Here is a 27,398-nt window from a genome sequence, read left to right as displayed (position 1 = left end):
TGTAGTTCAGGCTGGCCTTAAACTCACTGTGTAGCCTAGGCCAGCCTTAAACTTGCAGCAATCCTCCTGACTCAGCCTCGCAAGTGCTAGGATCATAAGCATGTGCCACCACACCCAAATAAGGGCATCTTTTCTCAGCCCAGGAAGTTCCAGCTCTCTCCCCAGCCCCACAGTCCTACCCAGTCCTTGTGTAGTTTCCCTCCTTGGCCTCAGTTTTCTTATTAGCAAAATGAGGACACTGAATTCCAGTGACCTCCGCTTCATTTTCCTAAAGTCTGTGCTCACCAGGTGCACCCCGGGGGCGTGGGGCTGCTACCAAGCTGCGTGCTGCTCTCGCACTGGTGCAGCTGACCTGTTCTATCCCCAGACTACTCGCTGCTGCTCACCTTCATCTACAGTGGGCGTGTGGTGAGCAAGCACCAGGTGCGCAGCCTGGACTGTCGCCTTGTGGCTGAGGCCTCAGAGTCTGAGATCGGCATAAAGCAGGTGATGTTTCCCAAGCCTGACCCAGGGGATCCCAGCCAGCACCTGCTCAGCCAGCTCGAGAAAGGCATCCTGGTGGCCAGCAACTCCCGAGGTCTCTTTGTGCAGCGCCTTTGTCCCATCCCCATCTCCTGGAACTCACCCCAAGTCCCCCCTGGGCCGGGCCCACATCTGCTGCCCAGCAACAAGTGCGTGGAGCTGTTCAAAACCTCCTGCTTTCAAAGAGGTGAGGCTGCTTGAGCTGGGCTCCTAGCCCGGCCTCCTGTTCGCATCCCCTGGGCCTGGCTTGGTGGGTCCCGCCGCCACCCTGTCCTCCAGCAGACTGTTCTGCTGGCACCACTGCGTTCACCTGTGCATATCCCACATGGCTGTGGCTCAGCCCCGACCACTGTCCCTCCCTAGCCAAGGTCACAGAAGATGAGGTTTGGGGGAGCCTAGCATAAGGGCGTCACGTTCTGGGGAGCATTGTCACATTGAAGCACACAGTAGTTACGTGAATGTGTGGACGAGTGCAGAGACTTGGAGCCTGGTGGGCCCCCTCTCCACGTGCACTGACTTCATCCCATCCATGCGGGAGCCGTGTGCCTCACAGCCCGGCCTGCTGCACTGGGCCCGCCACGGTGCGGGTGACTGTCCTCTCCATCCGCTCTTGGAATTCCAGTTCCAGCTGCCACTCAACTCTACCTCTGACCTGGGGGGGGCCACAAGCACAGGGCATGTGGAATGTGGGGTTCCCAGGGCCTTGGGTGTGCTGGTGCTGGGAGAGTCTGACAGCAGCAGAGGTGGCAGCAACCAGGGCTGCCGCCTGCTAGGACTCAGAACTCTCCCGGAAGAGAGCTTTCCAGGTTGTGCAGTAACTAGGTGCCTCTGAGGAAGGGGCTCCCTTCCCTATTTGTACAGGGGTGGCAGCTTAGTTCCTGGCGTCTCCTGCCCCACAGTTCGGGCTCTGGCCTTCATCTGCGTGTAGCCCCACTTGCCTCTCTCATCATCGCGGGCTCCTTGCCATTCCTTCCCTGGCCCTTTTTCTTTCAGACTTGGAAAGGTACTCCCAGTGCCTGGGCCCCCCACCCGAGTTCCAGGTAACACTGCATTTCTGGGAGGAGAGCCCTGGCCCGAGCCATACTCTGCAGAATCCCATCACAGTACAAGTGAGTCAGAGCAGGGCCCGAGTGAACCGTCTGTTGGGGGGTGGTAAAGGGGGGGGGCCTTGGGGAGGCTGCTCCTGGGGAGAGTGTCTGCCTCTGCTGTGTTCCTGAGGCCTGGTCCCCATCTCTTTGGATACAGATGGAGCAAGCCTTTGCCCGGCATTTACTGAAGAGAGTCCAGAGTTGCACACAGCCCTTCAGTTCCTGATGGAGAGCCGGGGGAATCCACCTGCCACTGCATCTCTCTGTTCCTCCTGTCTCCTTGGGAAAGGACGCGTTCTCCTGATCTGCCTCCCTTTATGTTCATTCTGGTGTGATCTGCCTCTGAGTTACGTCTTTGCCTCTGTGCGCCCTGACTGGTGGAGAACACTTTATCCTTTGAAAAACTGTTTGAGATATATTCTTTTTTGTTTTTGTTTTTGTTTTGTTTTGTTTTGTTTTTGGTGGTGGTACTGTGACTTGACCTCAGGGCCTTGGGCAAGCTAGGCAAGCTAGGCAAGCACTGTACCACTGAGCTACAGCCCCAGCCTCAGTATACTCTCTTTTATGTCTAAGGAACTGGGAAATTTCCAAATAGTATGAACTCAGGGGCCCTTTCCCTCTTCCCCAAGCCTCAACGCTAAAGCTGAGCACTTTATATTTCTTCCTAGATGTTCACGAAAGATCTAAAATAAAGTATTATTCAAAGAAGAATCACTGTCTGCTTTACTGGGAGAAGACAGCAGGGGTGTAGGAGATAGGTATGTGGGCACTTGGGCTGTCTTCTTGCTGACATCTCTAAGCTCCTTTGCTCTCTTCTGCCTACATGCTCTGGGTGAGAAGCTGCCTGGGCCATATGGGTTCCGGGCCTAGTACTCCTCAGAGGTAGACCCACTAGGAAACCAAGATAAGCGAGCGGTAGGGGCCAGGAGTAGTGGTCCACACATAATCCCAGCCAGAGGCTGAGGAAGTAGGGTTATCTTGAGGTCAAGATCAGCCTGGGCCACATAGTGAGTTCAAGGCCCAGCTGAACTGTGTACACTGAAGTCCTGTCTCAAAAAAAAAACAAAACAAAAAAACCAAGCAAACAAAAAGGTTGGGGTCAGCCACCAAGAGGGTCACTGAACCAACAACTGAACGACAGGCAGCTATAAGCACTTCACATGAGAAAATCTCTCCACAGTTCTTTGCTAGAGGCCTCTGCTTTGAATGTCAAACACAGGCAAGGGGCTGGGTATGGTGGTGCATGCCTGTAATCCCAGCCCTCAGGAGGCTGAAGCAGGATGAGTTCAAGGCCAGCCTGAACTACATAACAATACCCTATGAAGAAATTGGTGTATTTTAAAGGGCAATCCTCTATCTCCCAAGAGCACAATAGTTTCTGCCCCTTCCTCCACAATTTGATATGCTCATAGTGGGGTTTTACAAGTTCTCAGGTTAGATTTTCTACCTGAGTGAGGTGAGCCAAATGGTTAGAGTGATACATTTGTTTTTGAATGATTGCCTTTGCCATAAATTTAATAAAGACCTCTGTGACACTATCGTCAGTGTTCAGAAGTTACATGGCACAAACTTCTCTGAGCCAGGCTGGCCAAATAAATCTTTTTTTTTTTTTTTTTTTTTTTTTTTTTTTTTTTTTTTTTTTGTCTTTTTGAGACAGAGTCTCACTGTGCAGCTCAGGCTGGCCTTGAGCTCAGTTTGTAGCTCAGGCTGGCCTTGAACCAGCAGTGATCCTCCTGTCTCAGCCTCCTGAGTGCTGGGATTACAGGCGTATGCCACCACGTCTGGCGAAATAAATCTTTCTTTGCCTTTGCAGCATGTACCTTTGGTTCTTTACACCATCTGAAAAAGTCCGGTATCCTTTTTTCCACGACAGTGCATGCTTGTAATCCCAGCATTCAGGAGGCTGAAGCAAGATTGTCACAAGTTCAAGGCCAGCCTGAACTACAAAACAAGACCCTATCTCAAAAAAAAGGAAAGGGGGTGCTGGGGATATAGCTCAGCAGCATAAGGGCCTGCCTGACAAGCACAAGGTCCTGAGTTCAATTCCCAGTACCAAAAAATAAAAATAAATAAAAAAGCATCAAAAAACCTTCCCCCAAAAAAAAACAGACCTAGTGTTGGGCTCTGGACTGGAGGTGTAAATTGCCTCAGGTGGGCTTGAGCTTGTGATCCCAAAGCAGTGGGACTTCAAGCATGCACCACACTGCGGAGAAATCGTCTCTGTAAGCCAAACAATATAGGCTCCATCTAACAAAAATCTAAAGTCTCGCTTCAGCCATGGGAACACAAGCCCAAAAGGCTTGATGGAGCAGCCCCCAACCCAAATTATTCAAATGTTAAGAAATAGAGTGGTAGCACACACCTGTAATCCCAGCATTGAAGAAGCTGAGGCAGGAAGATCACCAGGAGTTCGAGGTCAGCCAAGGCTACATAGCAAGTTCAAGGCCAGCCTGAACTACCTAGGAAGACCCTGTCTCAAAGAAACAATAGCAAACAAACAAAAATGGCCCCGGTGAGGTCTCTCTTGCTCCCCTCCCCTTCCTGTAAACTGGATGCAAAGTCAGACCTGGTGGAATTTGGGGGAGAGCGCAGCATCTCAGCATAAGTCTGGGGCCTGCCCCTCCTTTACCCATCTGCCTGTAGGGACAGCCTGAGCAGCCAGTTGCCCCCGACATGACCCCACTTCTGGCTACTAGTTGAGACACTTTGTTATTAAGCTCGCTGCCAGGGAGAAGCTGGATTTGCCCCGCAGTCATTGGTCACACAGCCTCTAAGAAGTCTTTGTTACTAAAGGCGAAAACGAGAGACCCTATTGGCCAGGACACCTCACCGTGCCTCGCCGGGGTCCTTGATTGGTTTGCTGCCTGTCTCCAAGGCTCTGTGGCCTGGAATCCAGGCCGTGGCTTGGCAACAGGAGCAGCGTTCCCGCCGACGTTGGCTCCCTATTGGCTGTCCGCGAAGCCTCCAAGAGGAGCTCGGTGTGAAGCCCTCTTCAGCACATGCTCCGCGCTGCGTGAGCCAGCCCCGCAACCGCGCGGGAGGGCCAGCCAAACTGAGCGAGACCCTGGTTCTCAGCCTCTGCCAGGGCTCGAGAGCGGAGGCTGCAAAGGCCACCTGCTGCCTTGGTAGCTGCTCGGGGCCCACCCCGGGCCTCCCCTTGGAGCCCCCCATCTCCAGTCTGGAAGCCGCATCTCCAGTAAGTTTGACGCACCCAGGCGGCTGCTGAGCCACTTGGGGCCCTCGCGGCGCAGCGTCCGAGCTCCGGGGTCTGTTTCACCATCCCCTTCATTGTTTAAGCTCCCCAGTTAATTGCTTCATTAATCTCCAAAGAACTTCAAGGAGAACCAAGGAGAGGTGGAGTCCAAGGTGGAGTCCAAGCTGAAGCCCGAGGGACGATGTTCTACTACCCCAACGTGCTTCAGCGCCACACCGGCTGCTTCGCCACCATCTGGTGAGGGCCCGCTGGTGTACGCGGGCTAGGTAGGGGGCGCCCAGGGAGCCCAGGCTGATGGCGCCCCCTCCATCCCCACCCCCTTTCCTCCTCCAGGCTGGCGGCGACGCGCGGCAGCCGGTTGATGAAACGCGAATACTTGAAGGTGAACGTGGTGAAGACCTGGTAAGCCCCAGAGAAGTCAGGACGGAGGGTCTGGGGCGCCGGCGCGGGGTGCGTGTGGTGGGAGGGCAACGCTGGGGGCCTGGGGCTATGGCAGGAACGATAGGGGCGCCTTGTTCCCCCAGCGAGGAAATCCTCAACTATGTGCTGGTCCGAGTGCAACCACCGATGCCCGGCCTGCCCAGGCCCCGCTTCTCTCTCTATCTCTCTGCCCAGCTCCAGATCGGCGTCATCCGGGTCTACTCTCAACAATGCCAGTACCTTGTGGGTAAGGCTGGGAACCCGGGAGGCGGGGCAGTGCTGAGCAGCCTTATCCTAGGCTGGCTGTCCACCTTGCCCTTCTTGCCCACAGAGGATATCCAGCACATCCTGGAGCGTCTGCACCGGGCTCAGCTGCAGATCCGCATCGATATGGTAGAGACTGAGCTGTAAGTATCCTCCGGGGGTTGGGGCACCCAGACGTTGGTGGAGCACCTACCTGCTTGGCCTGAGCCTGTCTCAGTCTCCATCCCTGACGGTGCACTCTCCCTTAGACCCAGCCTGCTGCTTCCCAACCACCTGGCCATGATGGAGGCCCTGGAAGATGCTCCAGACCCCTTCTTCGGGATGATGTCTGTGGCCCCCAAACTTCCTAGCCCTTTTGAAATCCCTCAGGTAGGGCTCAGTTTGCTGGAACACTTCAAAGTTATGGGCTGACAGTGAAGAAGGGGAGTGCTGTCCCCTGTCAGTCTGACCTTGAGGTTCGGGAGACAGGGCAGAAGGACTGTCAGCAAGGGCCCATGCAGCAAAGCCCCTCGTACTTGTCTGCTAATGATGGTCTCCCTTCTTGAGGCAGCTCTTGGGCCAGGGATACAGCTCAGAGGCATAGCGTCTGCCTGGCAAGCACAAGGTTCTGAGTTCGATTCCTGATACCAAAAAAAAAAGTTTTTTAAAAAAAACTTTCTTGAGGCAGCTTTTATTCCTGTTTATCTCTACACAGTGCCCACTGCGAGGACCTTAATCCAGGTCTCACCATGTGTGCACTGGTCTTCCTTATCTTTTTCCTCCTCATCCATTCCCAGCATTCCCACAGCTTAGATACTGCCACCCTGCTGCCTAGTACCGCATTTGAACCGTGGCTCCTGGCATTTGTGCACTCTGTGCTCCAGCTCAGACGGCCTTCCCCGTACTTCTATCTCAGCATGTCTTGTGGGCATCCCTGGCTTCCACATACCAATCTGCCCCCTTACCCCCCACATTCACTTCGTTTATGCAAAACAAGTTGCCCTGGCCCATCATGGTCACTCCTCATTTTCTACTAGTGAAAGAGTACCCTACCTCCCCTACATATCTGTACAGCCCTAGTTCACATGATACCCTTTTTCCAAGAAGTCTTTAGCCCACTCCCAGCCAGAAGGAGATGCTCTTTGGAAACTCAGCACTCTACTAGGGTCTGTTTCACCCTTTGTGTGGACACTGGTTGGGGTCATATACAAATGTGTTTCCCCAGCAGACCATCTGCATAAGATCAGGTATCTTTCTATTCACCTAGATGGGCATGGTGGCGCATGTCCATCATCCTAGTGTTCTATGAGGCTGAGGCAGGAGGACTAAGTCCAGCTTGGGCAATTTAGTAAGTTAACAAGACCCCATCTCAAAATGAAATAAATGAATTACAAAGCAAGAGAAAGCAAAAGGGAGAAAGGAAGGAAGACTGAGGATATAGCTCAGTGTGAAGGCCTTGGGTCCAATCCTCAGTATCCACCCCCCACATACACAAAAATCTTTCCTATTCACCTCTCTCTTACAACACTTGACATAAATATGCAGTGCTTCTTGCCCAAATTGACAAAGGCTAGATAATTTGGGGGTTGTGATTAGGGCAGGTACAGGAGGAGAGGAGACGCAGTGGCAAATAGGTTTACTGCATGCTGGTGTCCATGTCATAAGAATTAGGTATAGCGCTGGAGGTGTAGCTAAGTGGTAGAGCATTTGCTTAGCATGCAGGAGACCCTGGGTTCAATCCCCAGCATTCCCCCTATTCCAGAAAAGAATTAGCTATAAAGGGAAATTTACCACATTACCTTTCATTGTCTGAGTGGTGTGGAAACAGAGACTGACATGGAACCCTAACTTTTGTCCCCGATTTCTCCCTGAAGATTCGACATCTCTTAGAGGCTGTAGTCCCGGAGAGAGTTCCCGAGGCCCCTCCTGAAGTTCCTACCGAGCCCAAGAAGCCAGGTCAGCAGAAAACTTCCTTTCTGGTGAGAGGCATAGGAAGGTCCAAGAACTAAAGAAATGACCATCTTTGAGCCAGGCCCCATATGTGTAACCTCATCACCATCCCCCAAGAGTCCTGTGAGGTCAGAACTCACGCCTCTGTTTTATGGCTGAGGAAAGTGAGGCTCCCAGTGGTGAGTCGGTGTACTCAGGGTCAGGTTGCCAGTAGCTGGCTTGGGTCTGACTAGAATCCAGGTTGATTTTGCCTCACAACATGGGTTTGGGAATTTGAAAAGCAGCAGAGGGGCTGGCATGACTCCCCTACCCCTCCAGAGGAGCTCTTGGTTACTGTGCCGTCTCCTGAGGTCATCACACTCCTGGAGGTGGAGCCCATACGCATGCTGCGGATCGAGGTGAGTCATTCCCCTGTGCACAGGACCTTGGACCCGGCCCCTTGCATGTTTCTCTGTCGCCCACCGTCCTGTCCCCATGTCTCCCTTTCCTGTCCCTCTTCCTGGCACTTCAGTACACACAGTGGGCCTCATCAGGCCTGGCCCTATGGCATCCATCTCCAGTTCACTCTCCTAGATCCACTCAGCTTTTTTTTGTCTTTTGGAGACAGGGTCTCACTATGCAGTTCAGGCTGGCCTTAAGCTCACTTTGTAGCCCAGGCTGGTCTCGAACTCGCAACGATCTTCCTGTAGTGCTGGGATTACAGGCATCTGGCACCACACCAGGCTTTTTTTTTTTTTTTTTTTCTTTGAGACAAGGTATTGCTTTGTAGTCCAGGCTGGCCTTGAACTTGCAGTGTCTTCCTGCCTTGGCTCCCAAGTGGTGGTATTTAGAGGAATGTGCCGCCATGCCTGGCTTTCCACTTTCTTACAGCACTGGAGCTGAACCAAGCATAGTGGTCCCTGCTTGTAATCTTAGCACTGAGGAGGCTGAGACAGGAGGATCAAGAGTGAGAGGCCAGCCTGGACTACATAGAGATCCTGGTTTTTTTTTTTTCTGGTACTGGGAATCGAACTCATGACTTCAGGCTTGCCAGGCAAGCACTTATGCCACTGAGCTATATCCCCGGCCCATGGGACCCTATTTCAAAACAAAATAAATGGAACTATTGAGTCAGGCGTGGTGCAGCACGCCTGTAATTGCAGCAATGGGAGGAGGATCTCAGCAAGTTCAAGACCAGCCTGGGCTACATACTGAATTCAAGACCATCCTGAATTGAACAGTGACACCCTGTCTCAAAAACAAAACACCCCAATAAATGAACAAATGGAATTAAGTCCCTTTCCCCTTGATTTTTCCTCGCTTGATAGGGTGAACGGGATCTCCCAGAGATCAGCCGACGAGACTTGGACCTGCTGATTGCAGAGGAAGATGAAGCGATCTTATTAGAAGAATATCGGAAAGGCAGGCCTCCCCAGCCACCTACAGCCCAGCCTGTACTGGATGATCAGACCCCTGGCACATGCAGTCTGGGACTTGGGAGGGCCCTTAACCCTTCTGTCCTCTGAGCTCTGATTCTCTCTCTGCAGAGTTCAAAGAAGAGCCCCGGGCCCTGGAGGGTGAAATTGTAGTCCCCTCAGTCTCACCTCCAGCTCCTGCAGAGTAAGGGCAGCAGTTCCTGGACCAGGTAGGAGGGTCAGCGCTGGGAAAGGTGTTTGTAATTTCTCCTGTTCTCCTACAGGATAGAAAGGATTGCAGAGCCACTTCCTGGTGAGGTCCTAGCCCCTGAAGAGCTGAAGCCGGTAGGCTGGGAGCCCAGTGCTCTGCTCCCTGGTGAGTGTCCACAAGGATATGATAGTGGGAATACTTGCATAGCTGCTGCAGACAGAAGCCGTCTCCCAACCTGCTGAAGGTGGGGTGGGAGAAACCTGTAGCTTCTTGTCCTGGCAACCGGAGTAAAGGGGTTTATGGGAAAGCCAGGACCTCTGGTGTCATTGCAGAGGTGACTCCCCCACTGGAGCTGCGCCTGCCGGCCCCACCCAGCCCAGAGGTGAGTGGTGTCCTTTAGGAGTCTCCTCCCCCTTTTGGCCCTCCCCTCCCAGAGCTGCTTCCCCAAGCTCAGGGTTAGTGGTATGTGAAGACTTTGTGCATGTCAGTAAAAGATGTCCTTTTCCATACCTACGTGGCCTCACTTTCCAAAGTTATCTCATCATTTTTGCCGCTTTCTGAAGTAGTTCTCCATTTTTTTGTACTGGAAATCACACTCAGGACCTTGCACTTGCCAGGCAGACACTGTGCTGCTGAGCTATATCCCGGGTAAAGAGATTCTTGGATTTTTTTTTTTTTTTTGGTACCGGGAATCGAACTCAGGACCTTGTGCTTGCACTGCTGAGCTATATCCCCGGCCCTCACTTTCCAGTCAGTAGGCTCTTGCACAAGCCTGTGGAGGCCTTGCCTAAGCCCCTTTCCCCAGGAACCCTTAAGGGCAGCACGTGCGGCCGTTAGCAGGCCTCCAAGATGACAGGGAACGGGGCAATGGGTAGCCTTGCCTCCACCTCCCCTTTCACTCAGCAGAGGCGGCCCCCATCTCCCCGGATCCCACCACCTCGCCGCCGCCGCCGCCAATTGCTGTTCTGGGACAAGGAAACTCAGATCTCCCGGGAGAAATTCCAGGAACAACTGCAAACCAGAGCTCACTGCAGGGAGTGTGTGAGTGCAGCCCAGATTCTGCTGCGGGAAGGGACAGACACAGGGCAAGCTGGGCCTTCAGAACTCCTGGGGGAGCACTGGGAATGTGATGAGAGCCCCCATTCCCTCGAACATGCATGTGTTTGCATATTCACTCAACTTTCTGTGCACACCAGGTTAAAAAGTGGTTGTCAATGAGCAGGATAGGAAGGGTCAAGAGCCTGAAAAGGGGAGATGTCCAGGGACCGGAAAAGTACACAACAGAGGTGAAGGGGCACAGAAGGGTGGCTCCCCAGTAACAGCTCCTGACCTTGTCTTCCCCATAGCCAATGGTGCAGCCTCCGGAGAAGACAATCACAAGCCCTGCGGAGCTGTTCCAAACCCCAACTCTCCGTAAGAACAGCAGGAATTGGGCACATGGGATCTTCAGCACCCAGATTTTACATTTCAGAAGTTCCTTATGACTTAAACGCTGTCCCCTCATCCCCAGCTGGCTGGTTACCCCCAGAACTACTGGATTTCTGGACCCACTGTGCCCAGATCCCAACAGTGCTCAGGCGACGACCATCCCTGGAGGCTGAAGAGGAGGCTGCTGCAAGGGAGGCAGCAGCTGAGGAGGAGAGGAGAAAGACTGAAGCTCTGAGCGAGATCGAGGTAACAGCACCTCACCGCCTTGCCTGACCTCTAACAGGCTCCAGCTACAGATCAATAGCACAAGCTGCTGGCCAGCCCAAGCCCCAGATGCTTGTGCCTCAGTTCCCCTTCTTTCATCTCTAGGTCCTGAGAGAGGCCCAGGAGCCTAGTGGTCCCCTCATGATATCTTCAGGTAAAGGACCTATTCAAGTGGGGACAATGGAGACCACCACCCTCATTACTGTTCCAACTGCAATGCTATTATCAGATCAAGGGTGTGTAATGTAAAGACGCACACTGATTCTCTGCAGATCATCTACCTAAATATTTTTGACAGGTTAACACAGCTCTGCTGTCTGGGTGGGCACATGGTTGTGCGTGTGTGGTGCTGGGGATTGGACCCACGGCCTCCTGCATGCTAGCCACTCTACCTCTGAGCCAAGCCCCAGTCTAGTCCCAAGGCCCTGACTGCTTAGAGCAAAGCAGAACCCCACTTCAGCATCTTGCTTCTCCCAACAGAACTCTCCCTAGAAGCAGCTGAAGAGGAGAAGTCCCGAATCAGCCTTGCCCCACCAGAAGAACGGTGGTAAGCAGCTAGGCTATGTGTGAGCTTGGGCCTGCAGCCCTGGCTAGGGTGCAAAAATGACTAGGATGGCTGTACCCCTTGTTACTGCCATAGCTGCTACGTCACTGCTCTAACTCCATCTTCCTAGGCCCTGGGCTGAGGCAGAGAAGCCAGAGCCCCTTGCATTGCCAGTGGTGCCTGAACTCCCTGAGGTGCCCATAGAACTCCCCTTGGAGCTACCTCCAGAGCCTGAGCTACTCTCACTGGAGGCCGTGCACAGGTACTGGGGAGAGGGTACCTCAACGGGGTAGACTAGGCTGGTGCCTCAGCTAATGGTTCCTTTTTTTTTTTTTTTGTCATTTTGAGACAAAATCTTACTACATAGTTCAGGCTGGCCTTGAGCTCACTTTGTAGCTCAGGCTGGTCTTGAACTCACAATGATCCTCCTGCCTCAGCCTCCTGAGTACTGGGATTACAGGTGTGTACCACTATGCCCGATTCATCTAATGGTTCTTGATTCCTACAGAGCAGTGGCACTGGAGCTCCAGGCCAACAGGGAGCCCGACTTTAGCAGCCTGGTATCACCTCTCAGCCCTCGCAGGATGGCTGCCAGGGTCTTCTACCTGCTCTTAGGTGAGTGTGCAAAGTAGGGTAGGGACACAAAACAGAGGCCGTAAGAGGAAATCCCTGTGACCTGCATTTTCTCTTTAGAAAAGCTTTTTTCCTTTTATTAATCGAAAATTCTTTTTTCTTTTCTTGTCTAGTGCTCTTAGCACAGCAGATTTTTCTTGTGGAACAAGAGGAGCCATATGGGCGTCTCCTGATTCGGCCAGGGCCCAGATTCCACTGAGGGTCGAGCCCATCTACAAGGCTGCTAAAAACCAGGCTTTATTAAACTATGTCCTGCCTCATTAGGCCTGCTTGCCTCTTTTCTAGATGCGCATTTCTAGCCTGCCTGCTTGCAGAGCTACTGTCCAAGCAGAAAACAAACTGCCTTTATTATAATATGACGTTGTGACTCCACCTGTAACAGCCCCAGCCCCAAGGACACCACATAAGGCAGCAAGCAGGGCTGACTCCAAACGGAGCAGAGACCCAGAATCTTTGGTAAGGTGTGAGTTGGAACTGGGCTGAGAGATGGTCTTAGGGCCTGGGCAGGCTCGGCTTTCTCTGAAGTTTAGGTGAGGCTCAGCATGGCCTGGAGCTCCTGAGCCTTCTCAGCAGAAAGTAAGCCCAATGCTGTATGGAAGCTGTCGGCGTGCTGTTTGGCCAGGAACGTCAGCAGCAGCAGCAGGGCAGTCTTGGTGTCTGGGGCAGAGAGAGCACAGGGAATGCTTACAGGGAGGACTGGACTCCAAACCTTTACTGCCCCACGGCTTTAGAGCCCTGCTATTCCCAGCCTCCGCCACCCACTGCCTAATACCGGCACCCTCACCTGGTGGGATCTTGTTGTCAGGCAGTATGAGGCTGCAGATGCGCAAGAGCTCAGGAGCCACATCTACAACCTGTGGGAAAGGAGTGGTCAGGGGCAGTAGCACTCCTGGGCCACTATGGTAGGTGGACAAGCAGTCTCCTACCAGGGCTGTTTGAGCCCACAACTAATCCACAGGCATCTAAAGCAAATGTGGACACAAGGAGGAATAAGAATGCATGGTAATAACTTTTTGGAGGAGATGGGAGACGTGTGACCACAGATGATTATATAGCCAGCCTCAAGACCAAAAGAAGCCTGGACACAAGGCACTCTCCAACACAGCAGACAAAAAAAACAAAAACAAAAAACCACAACTCTAAAGCTCCAAGACAACACAAAAACAGGGGTACAGAAGTCCAAATCCAGTTATGTGCTACATGTAAAACTTTATTCAAAAAGCAGGGTTTCTCTGATTGAAATATACACTGGGGTACCCAAAGGTATCCAGGCTCAGAACAGTGTGCTAGCCCTGGCTTAGAAAATTAACCTAGGGAAGTTGCAGTTATAAGCTCAGGGCAGAAGTAGAAATGCAAGTCACTGAGGAAAAACATGGGAAGAGGAAGCCCCTTCTCTCCCACAGGACTCACTGAAACCCTGCATGAGCTACAGCTGACACTGACATCACCTTTGTGTGTCACTGGGTCTGAGGGCTGCCAGCATCAAGATTACCTGGTCAGGGTTGCTCTGGTACAGGAAGCTGAAGAGGTGCCCTATGGTGACCCACTCTTCCAAGTCTTCTCTCAGTGGCAGCGCATGCAGTAAGGCAGCCAGCACCTGGACACACAGACGCTCAGGCCTTGAATCCTGTCCCCTCCACCACCCTCCTGCCTGATGCCCTCTCCTTCACCTGGGGCTCTGGCTTCTTTGCTGGACTGGCCATCAGCAGGCGGGCGAGGGCCCCACAGATGTTGTCACGGACACGATCATGTCGCTCCCGTGCCAGGAGGGGTAAAAGGAGACCCAGCAACTTGGGGAAGTGGCTGGTCATTGGTCAAGGAACAGGTACACATAGGTAGAGCTTATCCCTCCTCGAGCCCAGGGAACACTATCCCTGCCCCACCCTCCACTGCTGCAAGCCAAAGATACTCCTGAGCAGGTTGGCCCCCAAACTCCGCCAGGACGCCCAGCCCAAAGATGGCATTGCTCCGCACCTCAGGATCTGCCTCTCGGGCAGAGCTCAACAGCACCGGGAGCAGCCGAGACACAAACTGCGCTGAGGCAGCACCCAGACCCTGAATGGACTCTGCTAGTGTCCCCACTGCAAAGGATTTCTCCGCTACTGTGCAGCTCTGTTTCTGTGGGCAAGGGCAGGGGAGGGTTGCAAATGAGCCTGGCACTGGGACACAATGTACAGTGGGCACTGGGTGCATGGCTGGGCTGGAGTTTGCAGTCAGAGGAAGGTGCACTCACCGTCTTACACAGCAAAAACGGCAAGAAGCCAGCAAAGAAAGGAGCAAAGGTATCTCCCCCAGCTGCAGCTGCCAGGGCAGGGATGGCCTCTCCAGCATGCTCTAGCAACATGGCATCGTATTCCGCCTGTGGAGCCAGGTCAGGGGCTGGAGTACCTGGGCCGGCTCTGTGACTATGCAGCCCTCCATTCTGCTCTGCCAATGGCCACAGGGTGCTCCAGGAGTTGCCCTGGTTAATGGACTGCCCCGTTTCCACACTGGGCTTTTTTGCAGCCCTGATTCTCCTGTTCCCGTCTATTACTTCAAGCCCACCCCAAGTCTACTGTCTTAGTGGGGTCAGGATTGAATCACTGCAGCCATTACCAATCTCTCCCAGCAGCCCTGGCTCCCTCAGGACAAGCTGATTGTACTGTCTACCCCTGGCCCCACGGGACTAGCTGGGCTGCCTTGCCTGTTGTTATCTGTAGCTCTCACCTGATCGTCGTCCTCTTCCTCCTCGTTGGTGTCCTGACAGGCTACCTGTAGGAAGATGTAGCTCAGCTAAACCTGGGATCTCCTGCCTTTTCCCCTTTGGGGGTGGAGCAGTACAAGGAGCTGGATTTGTACTGGTCTATGCATACCTTGGGCCCAGCACCTCCCACAGCCCCCTGCCCTGCTCACCTTTCTCTGTAGCACAGCCTTGAGCATGCTACAGAGCTCAGCAAGGCGCCCCGGGGGCTGCAGTGTGAGGGCCCCACAGCTGCGGAGCACTCCTGTTAGGGCCTCCAGCACAGCCATCACCACCTGGCGCTCCCGTTCCCCATTCACTGCCTGCATGTAAGATGGTATCACCCGTGCCAGAACAGCCTGCAGAGCTGGGGACAGTATTGGCTGAAGCCCCAGTCAGGCCCTGCTCCTTCCTCCCGAGTTCCCAGCCTGGCCTGGCCTCCCCTTCTCACCAGCGTTGTTGGGTTCTGAGGGGCAGCTTTGACAGGCCTTGTGCAGCGCACAGCAGAACTGGCCCAGGGCCTCATGGGCCGCCTTCCGCACATTCAGGTGAGGACACTGAGTAACGAAGAGAGCAGGTGTGTGCCCACTGGCACAGTCAGCACAGCCACGGCGCCATCCATCCAGCCCACTTACTGACTTACCTCCAGCAGCTTGAATACTTCTTCAAAAATACTCTCCATGTACGGAAGGAAGGCCACACTATGGACAGACACACAGCCATGGGAAAAGGGCTCCTAGGGAAGGATCCCAGTGCCAGGAAAGGGCTGATGCTCACCTGGTGTTCATGGAGATCTCCCCCAGGGCAGCACAGGTGTCTTCTTTCTCATCAAAGAAGGCGTTCTCCACACTGTACCTAGCACAAGACAGCCAGGCAGATGGTAATCAGGTTCCAATAACCACAGAGCAGCATGGACCCATCAAAGCCCGAACCTCTCCAAGCACCCTTCTGTACCCTGAGATCTCAGAGTCATCCTCCTCTTCCGCATCCTCATCCATGAGCTCCTCCTCTTCCTCCCCATCGCTCTCATCATCAAACAGAAGGAAGGAGCTGCTTCCGTCATACTGAGGCTGCAGGAGGGAGGACAGCAGGACTTCTGACTCGTCTGGGCCCAGGTGATGAAGTCTCAGCGCAGGACTACCCTTGTCTATGAGGCCTAGCCAGTGGCCACCCTGTGCTCACCACAATGCCCTCAGTGGAACGCAGTGACAAGAGCATGAGTGTGGTGATCTGCGGCAGGTAGGGGGCCAGGCTCTCACACATCAGTCCCGATAAGGCCGCAAACAGGCTGTATCTGTTAGAGACAGACAGAAGCTGTATGGTGCTGCCTGCTGGAGCCAGGCAGGATGGGAGAATACACAGAATCCTGGCTGTGGCCCAAAACCAGAGGATGGAGTCTGGACGGGGACTGTGGATCCAGTGAGTAGACAGGAGGGGCAGGGGCAGGATGAAGGGGTCACTCACGTGCAGCGCCGCAAGTCAGGGTCGTCTACCTGGTCGCAAAGGCCCAGCCCCAACTGACAGCATTCCTCGGCCAGGGGCCTCATGGGTTCCCCCACTGCTCGTGCCAGCACCCCCAGTGTCTCTGTAGGGACAAGGAAGGGCTCAGTTAGCACCTGGCCACGTGGGTGGGCTAAGACACCAAAAATGGCAGCTGGGAGGAATTCATAAACATTCTACCCTACTCCCAGGTACATTGTGGAGAATGCCTTTTTCCTTGAGAAGGAAGACAATTTGCTGCCCTGGGAGAGACCTCTGCAAATACTAGGTGAACACTGGTCCTTCCCTGGCACTAGGAACCCTGCCTGGGAGCCCCACAGTCACCCAGGCTCTGGATCTGCACAGGCTGAAGATCTTCATGTCCTGCCAACAGGAATTCTCTCAGATGCTCCACGATGGTGGGGAAGTAGGGCAGCAGTGAGGCCTGGGCGGCTGTGGCTGCAGGATGGAAAGGCAGAACCAGAGTCAGAAAGCGGGCAGGGACCACCTGCCACAGGCTCCCCCAATAACTGCTATGCCCTCGCCACCTGCCTCTTTCTCCTCACCAATGGCCCCCAGGGCGCTCACAGCCAGCTCCTTGGCCCGCGGGGCGGTGGGGTTCCTCAACGGCTGAAGCATACACTCCATAAGCTCCGGAAGGTAGGGTTGCACTTTGGGCCCTGTGGGAAAAGGCGCTCCTTCACCAACCAGCCCCAGTCTCTGACCTTCTGCAAGTCCACCTCCTCCTGCCAAGCTGACTTTCTTGCAGCCCTTCTATTCTCCTCTCCCCACCACAGGCAGTGACTCAGGGAAACACACATTCTGTTCCCCTGAGTCAAAGCTGTAGCTTCGTTCCCCTCCCCTGCAGTCTTCATTGCTGTCACTACCTAGGTTCTCCACAAAGTTTTCCAGGGCATAGCAGGCCTTGGCTAGGTGGTGTGTATGCCCTGGGGGCACCGACTTCAGGTAAGCCAGGAGCAGCGGCATCACCTCTCCTGAGTAGCTGCTGATATGGGGCTGCGGGAAAGAGCAAGTAGGGGCCAAGTTAGATTCAGTGGCAGAGGACACCCTTGAGTGCCAACGGCAGCAAGGCTGCTTGAAGAGATGAAAGCTGATGGAAGTTGGCCCCTGACACAGGTCAGGGACTCTTTTAAGTGGCAGCCACCCACATTCAGCCTTGCTGACCTGTAGGTTCTCTGAGAACTGGCCCAGGGCAAACAATGCGGCATTACGAACAACCTGTGAAGGGTCCTCCAGGCCTTTACACACAATCTTTAGTAGCGGGGGCAGCAGTCTGTAGGGGTAGGATAAGACGACAGAGTCTGAGGGGCACGAAGGACAGTCCTAGGCTGAACTATCCTCTTCATTTTCCCTTTAAAAAAACGAACAGACAAACAAAAACAAAACCCAAGGTTTTCTCTGTCTCCAGATGGTAGGCACCATCCCTTGGTCCCTGTTGCTGGGAGGCCATTTCATTTATCTTCCAAACCTGGACATAAGAGGAGGAGGAACTGCTACAGCTAATTAACGCTATCAATAACTAAGCTCCAACAGGTAAACCAGGACTGCCATGGGATGTGCAACCCTTCCCCAAGGACCCACCCTCACCCTGGGACAAGGACAGAATGCATACCTCTGTCTGATGTGGTCACCAGCCCCGTCAGATAGCACAGCCAACACCAGTAGCCCAGCCTTGCGCTGATAAGGACTCTCACTCCGCAAGGCCTCTTCCAGCATGGGCATCTAGGGGAGCATGCGGCACTCTCCAGAAACCCCGGCAAGAGCCTGCCCATTCCTATGGCAAGAGGCCCATCACACCTACCAGGGCCCAAATGTCCCTGGTCTCAGGGAACCAGGCACCCCTGGCAGTAGGGACACTAGGATACAGCCATGCTTACCAGCTGGGGACACAGCTTCTCAGGGGGGAGGTGCAGTGCCAGCATGTCCACAACCTGAGAAAGGTCAGGGAGACCGCATGACTCCATCTCTGCTTCTCCAGCCTCTCACAGCTGCTCACCACCTTGTCCCTGGCCCTGTCCCACATCCCACCTGTACAGCAAAGTGCTTGGGGGTCTCCCCCACCAGCCAAATCTCCAATTCTTCCTCTTCAGAATCCTGGTCCTCAGGATCCAACTGGCCCAGGGGGGGTTCAGCAGCCATAATAGGGAAAAGGGTGTGCAGCAAAGGAGGCAGAAGACGATTTTTCAGTAAGGCCTTGAGAGAAAAAGGGAGCAGTGTTCCTGACAATCTTCTCTCAGGATGGGTTTGAATTAAAAATTCTAATCTTCCAGGCAACGAAGAATCCAGTGGGAGACTTTCAATCTCCCAGGCAAGAGCTTGGCTTGAACCAGGGTATTTTAGACGCCCCGAGACGAAGTGAAGCCCTGGCAGTGAGAATATAAGTGGAGAGAGGGAGGGGCTGATGTACATCAGAGGGCACTCACCTTGCTCTTGACTTTGACCAAGAAAGCGAGGCAACAGAGAATACGCACACGTATTGCGTCACCCAAGGTCACGTTTCTAGCCACCTGCCCAGAGACTGATGAGAATCAGAGACAAACAAGGAAACGGCCAGAACAAGCAGTAAAGCCCATGCCTACCCCTGGCTCACCTCCAGGCAGAATGAGAGGACCTCGGAGAGGTGTGGGGTAATGATAGGCACCCCTGACTCCAGCAGTTCATCCAGGGCCTCCAGAGCCTCACAGGCTTTTACCTGTCAGGCAATTCTCAGGGTTACCTTACCAGTCTTCAGGGCACCGGGTGGACGCTCCTGCAAGTTGCTTCCAACAGAGGCAGCTCTCTCCCACCTGTCTTTACCTCATCTATGGGGATCAGAGCCTTCACAGCCACGATGAGCTTGGGCACCAACATCCGGGCAAGAGGCTGAGGAACACAGGATAAGCTGAATCACAGAAAGCATGAAGCAGCCTAATCTCAGGACCTAACAGCTGACAGCTTCCTCACACTTGGACTTTTAAAGAGAAGCAGCCTAGGTACACCAGCAAGACCAGGCACCCCTAAAGTCCTCTTTTAACTGTTATAAAAAAACAAAAAGCAGGATAAGGATCAGAAGCATCCCCGAAACCTACCAAGGTGAGGACACGAAGGCCTGAGGACACAGAGTCAGAGAAGTGAGGGCCCAGGTCTCACCGTGTCGTTGGTGCCGAGGTAGGGAGCCATGATGGTCAGAGTGCGCAGGGAGTAGAACAGTAGCGCAGGGGAGCCCACTTCAACAAGGGTTTCACTCAGAAGCCGAAGAAGCTCTCGGTGGTGAGCTTGGAAGGCCTCAGGCTGGGAAGCCACCACCACACTCAGCAACAAAAGCCCCATCTGGCCAGGAATACAGGATGGGAGGGAAAAGCTTACCCAGCCTATCTAGCCTCTTGGTCCCTCGCTCCTGCCAATAGTGCAATGGTACCTCTCTCTCCGGGATTTGGGGGCTGTGAGTACTGTGCTGAAGAAGCTGCATGAGCTGAGGCCAGGCTTCCAGGCCTTCTTTTCGAAAAATGGTGGCTGAGAGCTGGGCCAGGCTGAGGCTCACACAGTGTCTGCAAAGACAAGACAACACTGCAATCACCCTCCAACTGCCACCGCTGACATGGCATCCCAGGCTTGATGGGGTGGCCAAGAGAGAAATCCTCATGAGCTGTGGGCAACAGGGACTTCCCCAAGTTGAGATGAACAGAACAGCAGCTCGGAGAGCTGAGCAGTGCTGGGTGGGGTGTGGTGGTGGTGGTGGTGGTGTGTGTGTGTGTGTGTGTGAGATCTGGTGAGTTCTGCCTTAAGCAGCCTGAGTTTCAGTCTCATTCTTCTCCCTCTAGTTAGGCAGATCATCATCACTCACTCTCAAGAACTTTAACCTTCAACACAGCCTTACAACTTCACTCTAGCTGCGTAGGATAGAAATTCGGCCAAGTCTCAACCTGAAGCTCAACCAGAAAGCTGAAACCCAGAGAGGGTCTCAGGCTGCAGCCAGTTAGGAACCGGAGAAAAGGCGGGAGGCACTTACTCTGTCTCTCTCTGCAGGGCCGCCAGGACCAGGGACTTGAGGCTGGAAAACAGGTGGCAGGCATTTGGTACCCCGCCTCCCCAAGGGGCCCCTCCATCCCGCCCTACCCAGTGCCAGCCCACCTCTCGCGCTGCTCCAGGGCCAGGCGTCGCCAGCGAGTGCTCACTCGTCTGCGGGTCAGCACAGCTGCGAACTGCCGGATCTAGGACACACAGACAGGCATGTGACGGTAGGGACAGGAAGATGCTCAACGAACAGCAGGAGGCGGGAGCTGGCTGGACCAGTGGTCCAGTAGGAAGCTCGACAGGGAGGGGCAGGGGTCTCACCTGAGGGTCGCTCGCAGAGGCCAGCAGGTCGCAAAGCGCGGGCAAGGCTGAGGAGTCACGAAGAGCGATCCGTAGCTGTTCGGTGGCCTAGGGGAAAGTAGGTGATCAGAGCCGGGCCTTTCCCGCAGCCTCTCATTCGCCCTAGCCCAGTACCGCCGACCAGGAGGCAGAAGTGGTGGCGATCCAAGTACCCGGCGGATGCGCTCGGTGTCTGGCAACAACAGTTCCCGCAGGATCGCCTCCAGGCCGGTGGGCTCCATGGCAGCGGCTGAGCCGCCACTACCCAGCCGGGCGGGGTAGGGACGGCACGTGGAGGCGCCAGGCTCACTTCCGGCGGAAAGGACGTTACTCCACGCCCCTCTGTCGCCTTGGTGATTCAACACTTTTCCCACAAAGACCCGGGGCTCCGCGGCTTCTGCTTCCGTTAGGCTGAGCGCCGGCTGGGAAGCGGAAACAGGACCCTGGCAATGTGCGTTCCACCCGCTTAAAGTTCCCAGGCTCCGTTGAAGAAAGAACTCGAGTTTAGTGGGTTCAGAGGTGGGGTCAGTTTTCCAAGGGATCGTGCTCCTAACGGTAGGCCTCGAGCTTCTATAGCAGACCAAACCTTTCAACTACAAGACCCTTTTTCTTAATAAATTTTATTTTGATAATTGTAAAAAGAAAAATCAGGACCAAAAACTAAAGGCAACTTAAAAAATTCAAATATATACTCCTTATATAATAGAGATTCATAATTTCCAGGCCTTCTGTGGGGAAGGGAGGCCCAAAGGGGCAAGGGGACAGGCAACAATGCAATCACACAATTCAGTCACCCAGTCAGAAGAGACCTGTCAAGAGAGGTCAGTGGGAGCGTGAAGACAGGGAGGGAAGAGCCGTAGTTCTGCCACTGAGAACTCAGTCCATCTTGAGGTTAACATAGATGTAACGGATGAACTTTAGGGAAGAAAAAAACGAAATGGTGCCCAGCATGAGGAAGAAGACATAACCTGTGAGTAAGGAGTAGCCAAAGAACTCTACTGTCTGTACTGCTCCTGACATATTGGAGCGCCTAGCATAGTAGAAAACTGAGTAGAGGAAGATGAAGAGGCCGGTGGAGCCAACACTGAGCACAGATCGCCACCACCAGCGGTAATCCTCTCCGGACAACTGGAAGTAGGTGAGTGCAATGGAGATACAAGCCCCCACGCTTAGTAGGATGGCAAAAACAAAGAAGAGGATGCCGTACAAAGTGTACTGTTCTCGGCCCCAGACTGTAGCAAAGATGTAGTACAGCTCTACAGAGATGGCACTGTGAAGAGAAGAGATGATACACAGGGTTAAAAGACTGTGTGCTGTCTTCACCACAACCTGAAATCCAACTCACACCCTCCCATCTTGCCAGTCAGCATGGAATGTGAATTCACTCCACTGTCTGCCCCAAATTTCCTGATGTCCTGGATATCCTTGTCTATGATGAGCTGTTCTCATCTCATAAACATCTGACAGATGAAAAATAAAGATTTTCTTTATTTTATTTTACATGATATGCCTGACACCAAGTGGTAGTGAGCATACTGAATGAGTAATAAATGGGCTCTAAGCCCTACAAGATACCTGTGAATACTAAACATAAACCTGGACGTAGTTTCTGTCTGCTGCTTACAGGCATCCTGTGGGGCTTAAAGCCCATTTGATTACCTATTTATCAAGCAGGAGCGCTTTACAAGGGAGATACTGCCATATCGGAACTGACTGAAGCTCAGTCCTGTCTGGGGACAGTAGAAACCATTTAATGAGCTCTTAATGGTACTGCTGAACCCGGGATTATCACTGGGTTATGGTAATGGGTAAGTGGGGAAAGGAAAACTCAAGAGTCAAGAACCTGAGTATGATGGCCACGGAATAAAGGGAGAATACCTGAAAGGGAGGAAGCCTCCAACAGTCATGTGGATGACAGTAGATTTGTACCAAGGCTGGGGTGGGATCTCCCGGGCGATGTTCTTGGTTCGACAAGGTGCATCAAAAGGGTTAGCGTTGTTCTTCCCAAAGATGCCTCCAATGACAGTGAGAGGAAATCCTACCAGCAGCCAAACCGTCAGGAGCAGCAGGATGGTGGTGGCTGGCAGAGCCTGTGTTGAACCATTAGCCCAATGCACCGAGTTCACCACACTCCATGTCAGGAAGAAAGGCACTGCGGGGATGGCCCCCAGAAGGAGGGTCAGCACTAGGAACTACATCCCTGGGGGCACTCACTCAGACTGGACCTACAGAGGGGTGAAGAAACCTGCCACTTGCATAGACACCTGTGCTCCTGGATGTCCATTAAAGCCATTGCTTTCACCTCCACCCTTTGATATAGCACTGTTTCTAAATCTTGTTGGTACCCTCTTCCTGACCCAGTGTCATCAAGGTAGTTATTGCTATAGCATGACCTGGAGTGACACAAGTCCTGCAGTGGCCTATCTTGCTGTGGCACTGGTGATTCCTGATAAAGACATTCCTTTGGATTAATGCCCTGTTTTTAGAAAGCCCTGCTTCAAATATAAATGTGATAACATAAACACTTAAAATTAAGAACAAGTAGGATTCATAATGCAGATTACTATTGCCTTTTTTTAACCATGTATGTGTGTGTTCTTGTTTTTGTTTTTGTGGTGCTGGCGATCAAACTCAGGACCTTAGGCATGCAAGGCAAGAACTCTACCACTGAGCCACAGCCCCAGCCCTTGTTTTTTGTTTGTTTGTTTGTTTTTGAGAGTTTTTGCTATGCAGTTCATGCCAGCCTTTAACTCACTATGTAACTCAGGCTGGCCTCTAACTCACATGGGAACCCTCCTGTCTCTGGAGTGCTGGGGTTACAAGCATGCCTATCTTCAAAATAAAAGAGGGAATACAAACATAAATTCAAGAGTGTTATTTAAGTATAATGGTTGAGGCCTAACATTCAGACTGCTTGGGTCCAAAATATGGTTCACTACTTTAAGTATAATCTTGGGCAAGGGGCAGGGATATAGCTCAGTGGCACAAGCGCCTGCCAGGCAATTGCAAGGTCCTGATTCCTGATACCAAAAAAAAAAAAAAAAAAAAACCCAACAATCTTGGGCAAGTTATTTAGTGAGGCTGAAGTTTAGTTTCCTCATCTGTCCAATGGGGATGTTATGATCTACTTCACACAGTTATTTTGAGAATTTAAAGAGATGAAGCTATGCCAGGTGCTTACCACACTGCCTAAAATGTTTTAAGGACTTAAAAACTTTTATTCAAAAGAAATCTTTTTTTCTTTTCCATCTTTCCTCTTCCTTCTCTTTTTTGGCCTATATTCCTTTCCTTAAAGCCTCACTCTGATTTTGTTCTAGCTTCCATGATATTTTTTTTTTTTGAGACAGGGTCTCACTGTAGTCGAGGCTGGCCTTGAACTCACTGTGTAGCCCATGCTGGCCCTAAACTTTCTGTGATCCTGCTGCCTCAGCCTCCTGAGTGCTGGGATCACAGGAGTGTGCCACCATGCCTGGCAGGTGTTCTGAGTTCTTAAGTCTAAGCAGACTCACAGGGAAGGGGACTCCTCACCAGAGAACAGACTGGTAGTGAGAATGATGTTCCACACCCAACGCTCGCCTCCAATCTGCCGGTAGAAGTGGCTGGACACGTAGCCAGAGATGCAGCAAGTCAGGGCATACGACAAGATGGCTGCTGAATTAATGGCTCCATGGCGGTGCACATTGAACATGCCCAGCAGTGCCATGACAATGATCCCTACAAGGTGGTAGTAGAAAACCTGTTAGATCTCACCTGTCCCTCTCCTTGCAATTTCAGAAGAATCAGCATCCCCTTCTCCCATACCCAGGGCCTCCAGCAAAACAATCTAGCCCAAATCTGTGGTCCAGAAAAGCCACAAGAGAATACACACATCGTCACTAAAGCCACTCCAACCCCTCAGTCTACCCTTTACCTTGGATAGGAGATCCATAGACTTTACCTTTCCATCTTCCTTTTTTTTTTTTTTCTTTTTACTTTTACAGTACTGGGAATGGAACCCAGGGCCTTAGCCTGTGCTATATCCTCAGTCCTTTATTATTTATTTTAGTTTAGTTTTTTTGAGACAGGGTAATGAAATTTGTTCAGGCTGGCCTTGAACTTACTTTGTAGCCAGGCTGGCCTCAAATTCACAGTAATACTTCTACGTTAGCCTCCCAAGTGCTGCAATTACAGGCGTGTGCTACTGCACCCAGCTTTCCCAGCCCTTGAAAAATATTTTTTAAAAAATTTTTGAGGGGCTGGGGATTTAGCTCAGAGGCACAGCACCTGCCTGGCAAGCGCAAGGTAGTGATTTCGATTCCCGGTACCAGAAAAACAACAACAACAAAAAAAAAAATTTTTTTTTGAGACAGGGTCTAAGCCACTAAATTGCCCAGGTTGGGCTCACACATGTGATCCTCTCCTCAGAGCCTGAGGGCATGTACCACCAAACCTGGCAGCACCGACCTAACAAGCTAGCTACCCCTTGAAAAAAATGCCCAATTAATTATCACCTCACCAGTGCCAAGGGCCAGGAACTGGGCACCCACGCCAAGCACGGCACAGAGCAGACCACGGTATGGAGGGAAGCGGAAGACATCCGTGTGGATAATTTTCCAGCCATTGTCACCCTGGTCAAAGTCATCACCAGAGCCTCCAGAGGTAGTCTCCTCATCCAGGTTGTACCGAGCCAAGTCATTCCGAAGCACACGCATTAGAATGACAGCCACAAAACCCACCAGTAAAAACACAAGCACCATGGAGTTGATAATGGACAACCAGTGGATTTCCAATGTTCTGGGAAAGAAACCACCATCATCACCACGGCGCCTGTCACTCCGATGTTCTACTGAAGTCTCAGACCAACGCACACTGTAAGTGTGGGTAAGGCCTAGGAACTCATCAGATCGTAACCCATCCAAGCTGTGGGGCTTGACATCCCGTACCGAAACATTGGCAAATATAATTCGATCTCCATGGAATTCTAAGTGGAAGTCCAGATGTGTCCAGAGTCCTATCTTGTGGCTGTGTGGCAGGAAGCCACTCTCCTCCATGTAGCCCACAAAACCACGGATTGGCAAGTCATCTACCACAAATTCAAAGTAATACAGTTCCTCAATTGCCTGGCGCAGCTGCTCGACCTATAAGAGCAAGTCAGAAGTCAGTCATACAATGCTTCCTCAGGCCTGGGGTTAGAGTAGGGTATCTCAACCTCAGCACTAGTGATATTTTGGGCTGGCTAATTCTTTGTTGTACAGGGGCACTGACCATCCTGTGCATTGTAGGATGTAGCATCCATGGCCTCTACCCACGACATGCCGGTAGTATCCCTGAGGTGTGACGATCAAAAATGTCTCCAGATATTGGAAAATGTCCTTTGGGGTACAAAACTGTCCCATTTAGCACTGGGTTAGACCCTAACACCCATAAAAGACCGTAGACCCCATAAAAAAGCAAGTATGACTTTGACAGTAGAGAAAGGAGAAGGGCAGGTGTAACAAAGAGTGGAATGGACTAAATGCCAGGATTTGTTTAAAAAAAAAAATGAAGACAGGGCAGGTTAGGTAGAGACAACTGAGACAGTTGCTAAGAGACAGCTACAGAAGGAAAGAGAACTATGCAGGAGTGATGGGACCTTTCTGCCAATAGAGAAGCTTGCAGCAAGGAACCTTGAGCTCTAATGACAATCAGCTTGAACAATTCATTATGTAATTTTTAAAAAGTCACTTCTGAGCAAGTATGTTTCTTAGTCAATTGAATGAGGATAATATCATCTGCTTTGTCTGCCACATGGGGTTGTATTTGGAATCAAGTCTGATGATTTTTCATAAAGGTACCTTGAAGCATAAATGCAAGGCATTGTTAGTCCCTGGGAAGAAGGGCTAAGTGATAACCAACATAGAGAGGCTGACCTGTGCAGAACTGAGCTGCATGTGGCACAGAACTCTCTTCTCCACATTCTCCCGAAAGCGGATCACGTACAAGGACTCAGCCATTCGGTCCCCATCCAACACTTCACCCAGGGTAAGGCTTTTGTGACGAATCTTCTCAGGGCAACACACTGGAAGCTGATAGTAGTGGTAAGTTTCCTGAGGATTATGATAGGGTCCCACTTTGTTGACGTATAAAATGACAGGGTCGCCGGTCTTGTAATGTGTCACACCTTGCACCCCTGGCCCACGGTCTGTGCCCAGCAGCAGTATCAGGACTGGCAACCACTGGCAGCTCCAACTTCGAGGGTGCCTTAGGACTGTCATCCTTGAGGCAGAAGAACCTGTTTAGGGGAATCCTACAGTTACAGAAACTGTGGATCAACTCAAGACTCCCGGGTCAGAACCCTCGAGTGGACGCCCACTGGCTCCACTTCCACTAGCCTCCCGATCCCCCACACCTGCCACGTCTTTCTACCCACAAAAGCCCGGCTCGGCCTCTGCTCTCTACTCTCCCGAACCTGCGCTCGCTCTTCCCGCAGCCCGCCCACCCCAGGCCTCCACGGAGCGCGCGCTAGCTGGTTTCCATGGCAACTCCGTCCGGCCGCCTAGCTGCTGGGGTCTCTTTGCGCCGCAGCTCTGGGGTCCTCACCCCGAGGGAAGAGCTGGCCAAGGCGGCGCCAGTAGCCTCTGCGGCCCCGTAGCTGGCCTTGGGCTCCTGCCGGGGTCTCCCCCAGAGCGGCGCGGTGCAGCGGAATTGGATAGGTCCTGACGGCCGACCTGCGCAGGGCTGTCCGCAGCTGCGCCTGACTGTGGCGGCTACGGCCACGCCATTCTGGGTACCGCCCTGGGCTCAGGCCAGTACTTTCCAGTGAGCTTTCTATAGCCAGAGGCCGAGCCAAGCTCCAAGAGCCCGAAGAGGCTCGGCTCGCCCGACCCTCACTGCGGGTCCTTCTGGCGACTGGGAAAGCAGCCCAGGACACGTCTGTCTTACCACTTCCGCCCTCATCGGCGGGGGCCTCAGCCCGGC

General features: G+C 52.7%; 4 protein-coding genes across 5 annotated transcripts in view; 2 read left to right on the top strand and 2 right to left on the bottom strand.

Annotated features, from left to right (window-relative positions):
• The window catches only part of Irf9 (interferon regulatory factor 9), a 6,284-nt gene extending 3,963 nt beyond the window's left edge, over positions 1-2,321 (top strand). The window contains exons 7-9 of the mRNA XM_005377043.2: positions 368-709; positions 1,516-1,631; positions 1,768-2,321. Coding sequence (XP_005377100.2) covers positions 368-709; positions 1,516-1,631; positions 1,768-1,836 — 527 coding nt within the window. The 3' untranslated portion in view covers positions 1,837-2,321. The remainder of the gene's footprint in view (positions 1-367; positions 710-1,515; positions 1,632-1,767) is intronic.
• Positions 2,322-4,204: 1,883 nt separating this feature from the next.
• On the top strand, positions 4,205-12,171 carry Rec8 (REC8 meiotic recombination protein). Of its 2 annotated transcripts, none has more exons than XM_013510405.1 (20): positions 4,205-4,806; positions 4,941-5,061; positions 5,158-5,226; positions 5,349-5,491; positions 5,576-5,651; positions 5,757-5,877; positions 7,362-7,443; positions 7,756-7,835; positions 8,745-8,838; positions 8,964-9,036; positions 9,116-9,207; positions 9,375-9,424; positions 9,946-10,083; positions 10,389-10,455; positions 10,553-10,716; positions 10,840-10,888; positions 11,215-11,281; positions 11,409-11,540; positions 11,787-11,893; positions 12,025-12,171. In XM_013510405.1, exons 2-20 carry the CDS (start codon positions 5,006-5,008, stop codon positions 12,108-12,110), a joined length of 1,746 nt encoding a protein of 581 aa, XP_013365859.1. In that variant the 5' UTR covers positions 4,205-4,806; positions 4,941-5,005; the 3' UTR covers positions 12,111-12,171. The 2 variants fall into 2 exon arrangements, with proteins under 2 accessions (XP_013365859.1, XP_013365860.1); XM_013510406.1 differs by having other exon boundaries at positions 4,409-4,806; positions 9,949-10,083.
• A 68-nt stretch (positions 12,172-12,239) lies between these two features.
• Positions 12,240-21,250, bottom strand: Ipo4 (importin 4). The gene is made up of 30 exons (XM_005377029.2): positions 20,636-21,250; positions 20,445-20,531; positions 20,241-20,320; positions 20,119-20,160; positions 19,528-19,657; positions 19,260-19,439; positions 18,927-18,992; positions 18,721-18,822; positions 18,554-18,637; positions 18,159-18,323; positions 18,008-18,061; positions 17,743-17,852; positions 17,295-17,403; positions 16,997-17,126; positions 16,676-16,789; positions 16,455-16,568; positions 16,095-16,215; positions 15,813-15,924; positions 15,585-15,700; positions 15,408-15,485; positions 15,274-15,331; positions 15,082-15,187; positions 14,804-14,997; positions 14,618-14,662; positions 14,145-14,270; positions 13,821-14,029; positions 13,582-13,714; positions 13,404-13,508; positions 12,696-12,765; positions 12,240-12,568 (listed from the first exon to the last, which is right to left on the bottom strand). Exons 1-30 carry the CDS (start codon positions 20,702-20,704, stop codon positions 12,438-12,440), a joined length of 3,240 nt encoding a protein of 1,079 aa, XP_005377086.1. The 5' UTR covers positions 20,705-21,250; the 3' UTR covers positions 12,240-12,437.
• Tm9sf1 (transmembrane 9 superfamily member 1) lies at positions 21,124-27,157 on the bottom strand. Its single transcript, XM_005377030.2, has 6 exons — positions 27,021-27,157; positions 26,351-26,712; positions 24,958-25,579; positions 23,991-24,176; positions 22,341-22,614; positions 21,124-21,732 (listed from the first exon to the last, which is right to left on the bottom strand). Exons 2-6 carry the CDS (start codon positions 26,693-26,695, stop codon positions 21,339-21,341), a joined length of 1,821 nt encoding a protein of 606 aa, XP_005377087.1. The 5' UTR covers positions 26,696-26,712; positions 27,021-27,157; the 3' UTR covers positions 21,124-21,338.
• Positions 27,158-27,398: the final 241 nt, after the last annotated feature.

This window comes from Chinchilla lanigera, unplaced genomic scaffold (genome assembly GCF_000276665.1).
Source record: "Chinchilla lanigera isolate Chin_1 unplaced genomic scaffold, ChiLan1.0 scaffold00008, whole genome shotgun sequence".
NCBI lineage: Eukaryota > Metazoa > Chordata > Mammalia > Rodentia > Chinchillidae > Chinchilla > Chinchilla lanigera.
The sequence above is the reverse complement of the archived record's forward strand: the minus strand, read 5'-3'. Positions and strand labels throughout refer to the sequence as shown.

What these genes read in the sequence shown, in the direction of transcription:
- Rec8 (XM_013510405.1), top strand. Translation starts at nt 5,006, where the DNA reads ATGTTCTACTACCCCAACGTGCTTCAGCGCCACACCGGCTGCTTCGCC. An exon ending in TACGCATGCTGCGGATCGAG is followed by an intron (nt 7,836 to 8,744) that starts GTGAGTCATTCC and finishes CTCGCTTGATAG; the next exon opens with GGTGAACGGGATCTCCCAGA. An exon ending in AAGCTCTGAGCGAGATCGAG is followed by an intron (nt 10,717 to 10,839) that starts GTAACAGCACCT and finishes TTTCATCTCTAG; the next exon opens with GTCCTGAGAGAGGCCCAGGA.
- Ipo4 (XM_005377029.2), bottom strand. Translation starts at nt 20,704, where the DNA reads ATGGAGCCCACCGGCCTGGAGGCGATCCTGCGGGAACTGTTGTTGCCA. An exon ending in ACCTCGGCACCAACGACACG is followed by an intron (nt 18,993 to 19,259) that starts GTGAGACCTGGG and finishes TGTGTTCCTCAG; the next exon opens with CCTCTTGCCCGGATGTTGGT. An exon ending in AGTTCTCAGAGAACCTACAG is followed by an intron (nt 17,127 to 17,294) that starts GTCAGCAAGGCT and finishes TCTTTCCCGCAG; the next exon opens with CCCCATATCAGCAGCTACTC.
- Tm9sf1 (XM_005377030.2), bottom strand. Translation starts at nt 26,695, where the DNA reads ATGACAGTCCTAAGGCACCCTCGAAGTTGGAGCTGCCAGTGGTTGCCA. An exon ending in CACTACCAGTCTGTTCTCTG is followed by an intron (nt 22,615 to 23,990) that starts GTGAGGAGTCCC and finishes CCATCCCCGCAG; the next exon opens with TGCCTTTCTTCCTGACATGG. An exon ending in GGAGGCTTCCTCCCTTTCAG is followed by an intron (nt 21,733 to 22,340) that starts GTATTCTCCCTT and finishes TTCTCTTCACAG; the next exon opens with TGCCATCTCTGTAGAGCTGT.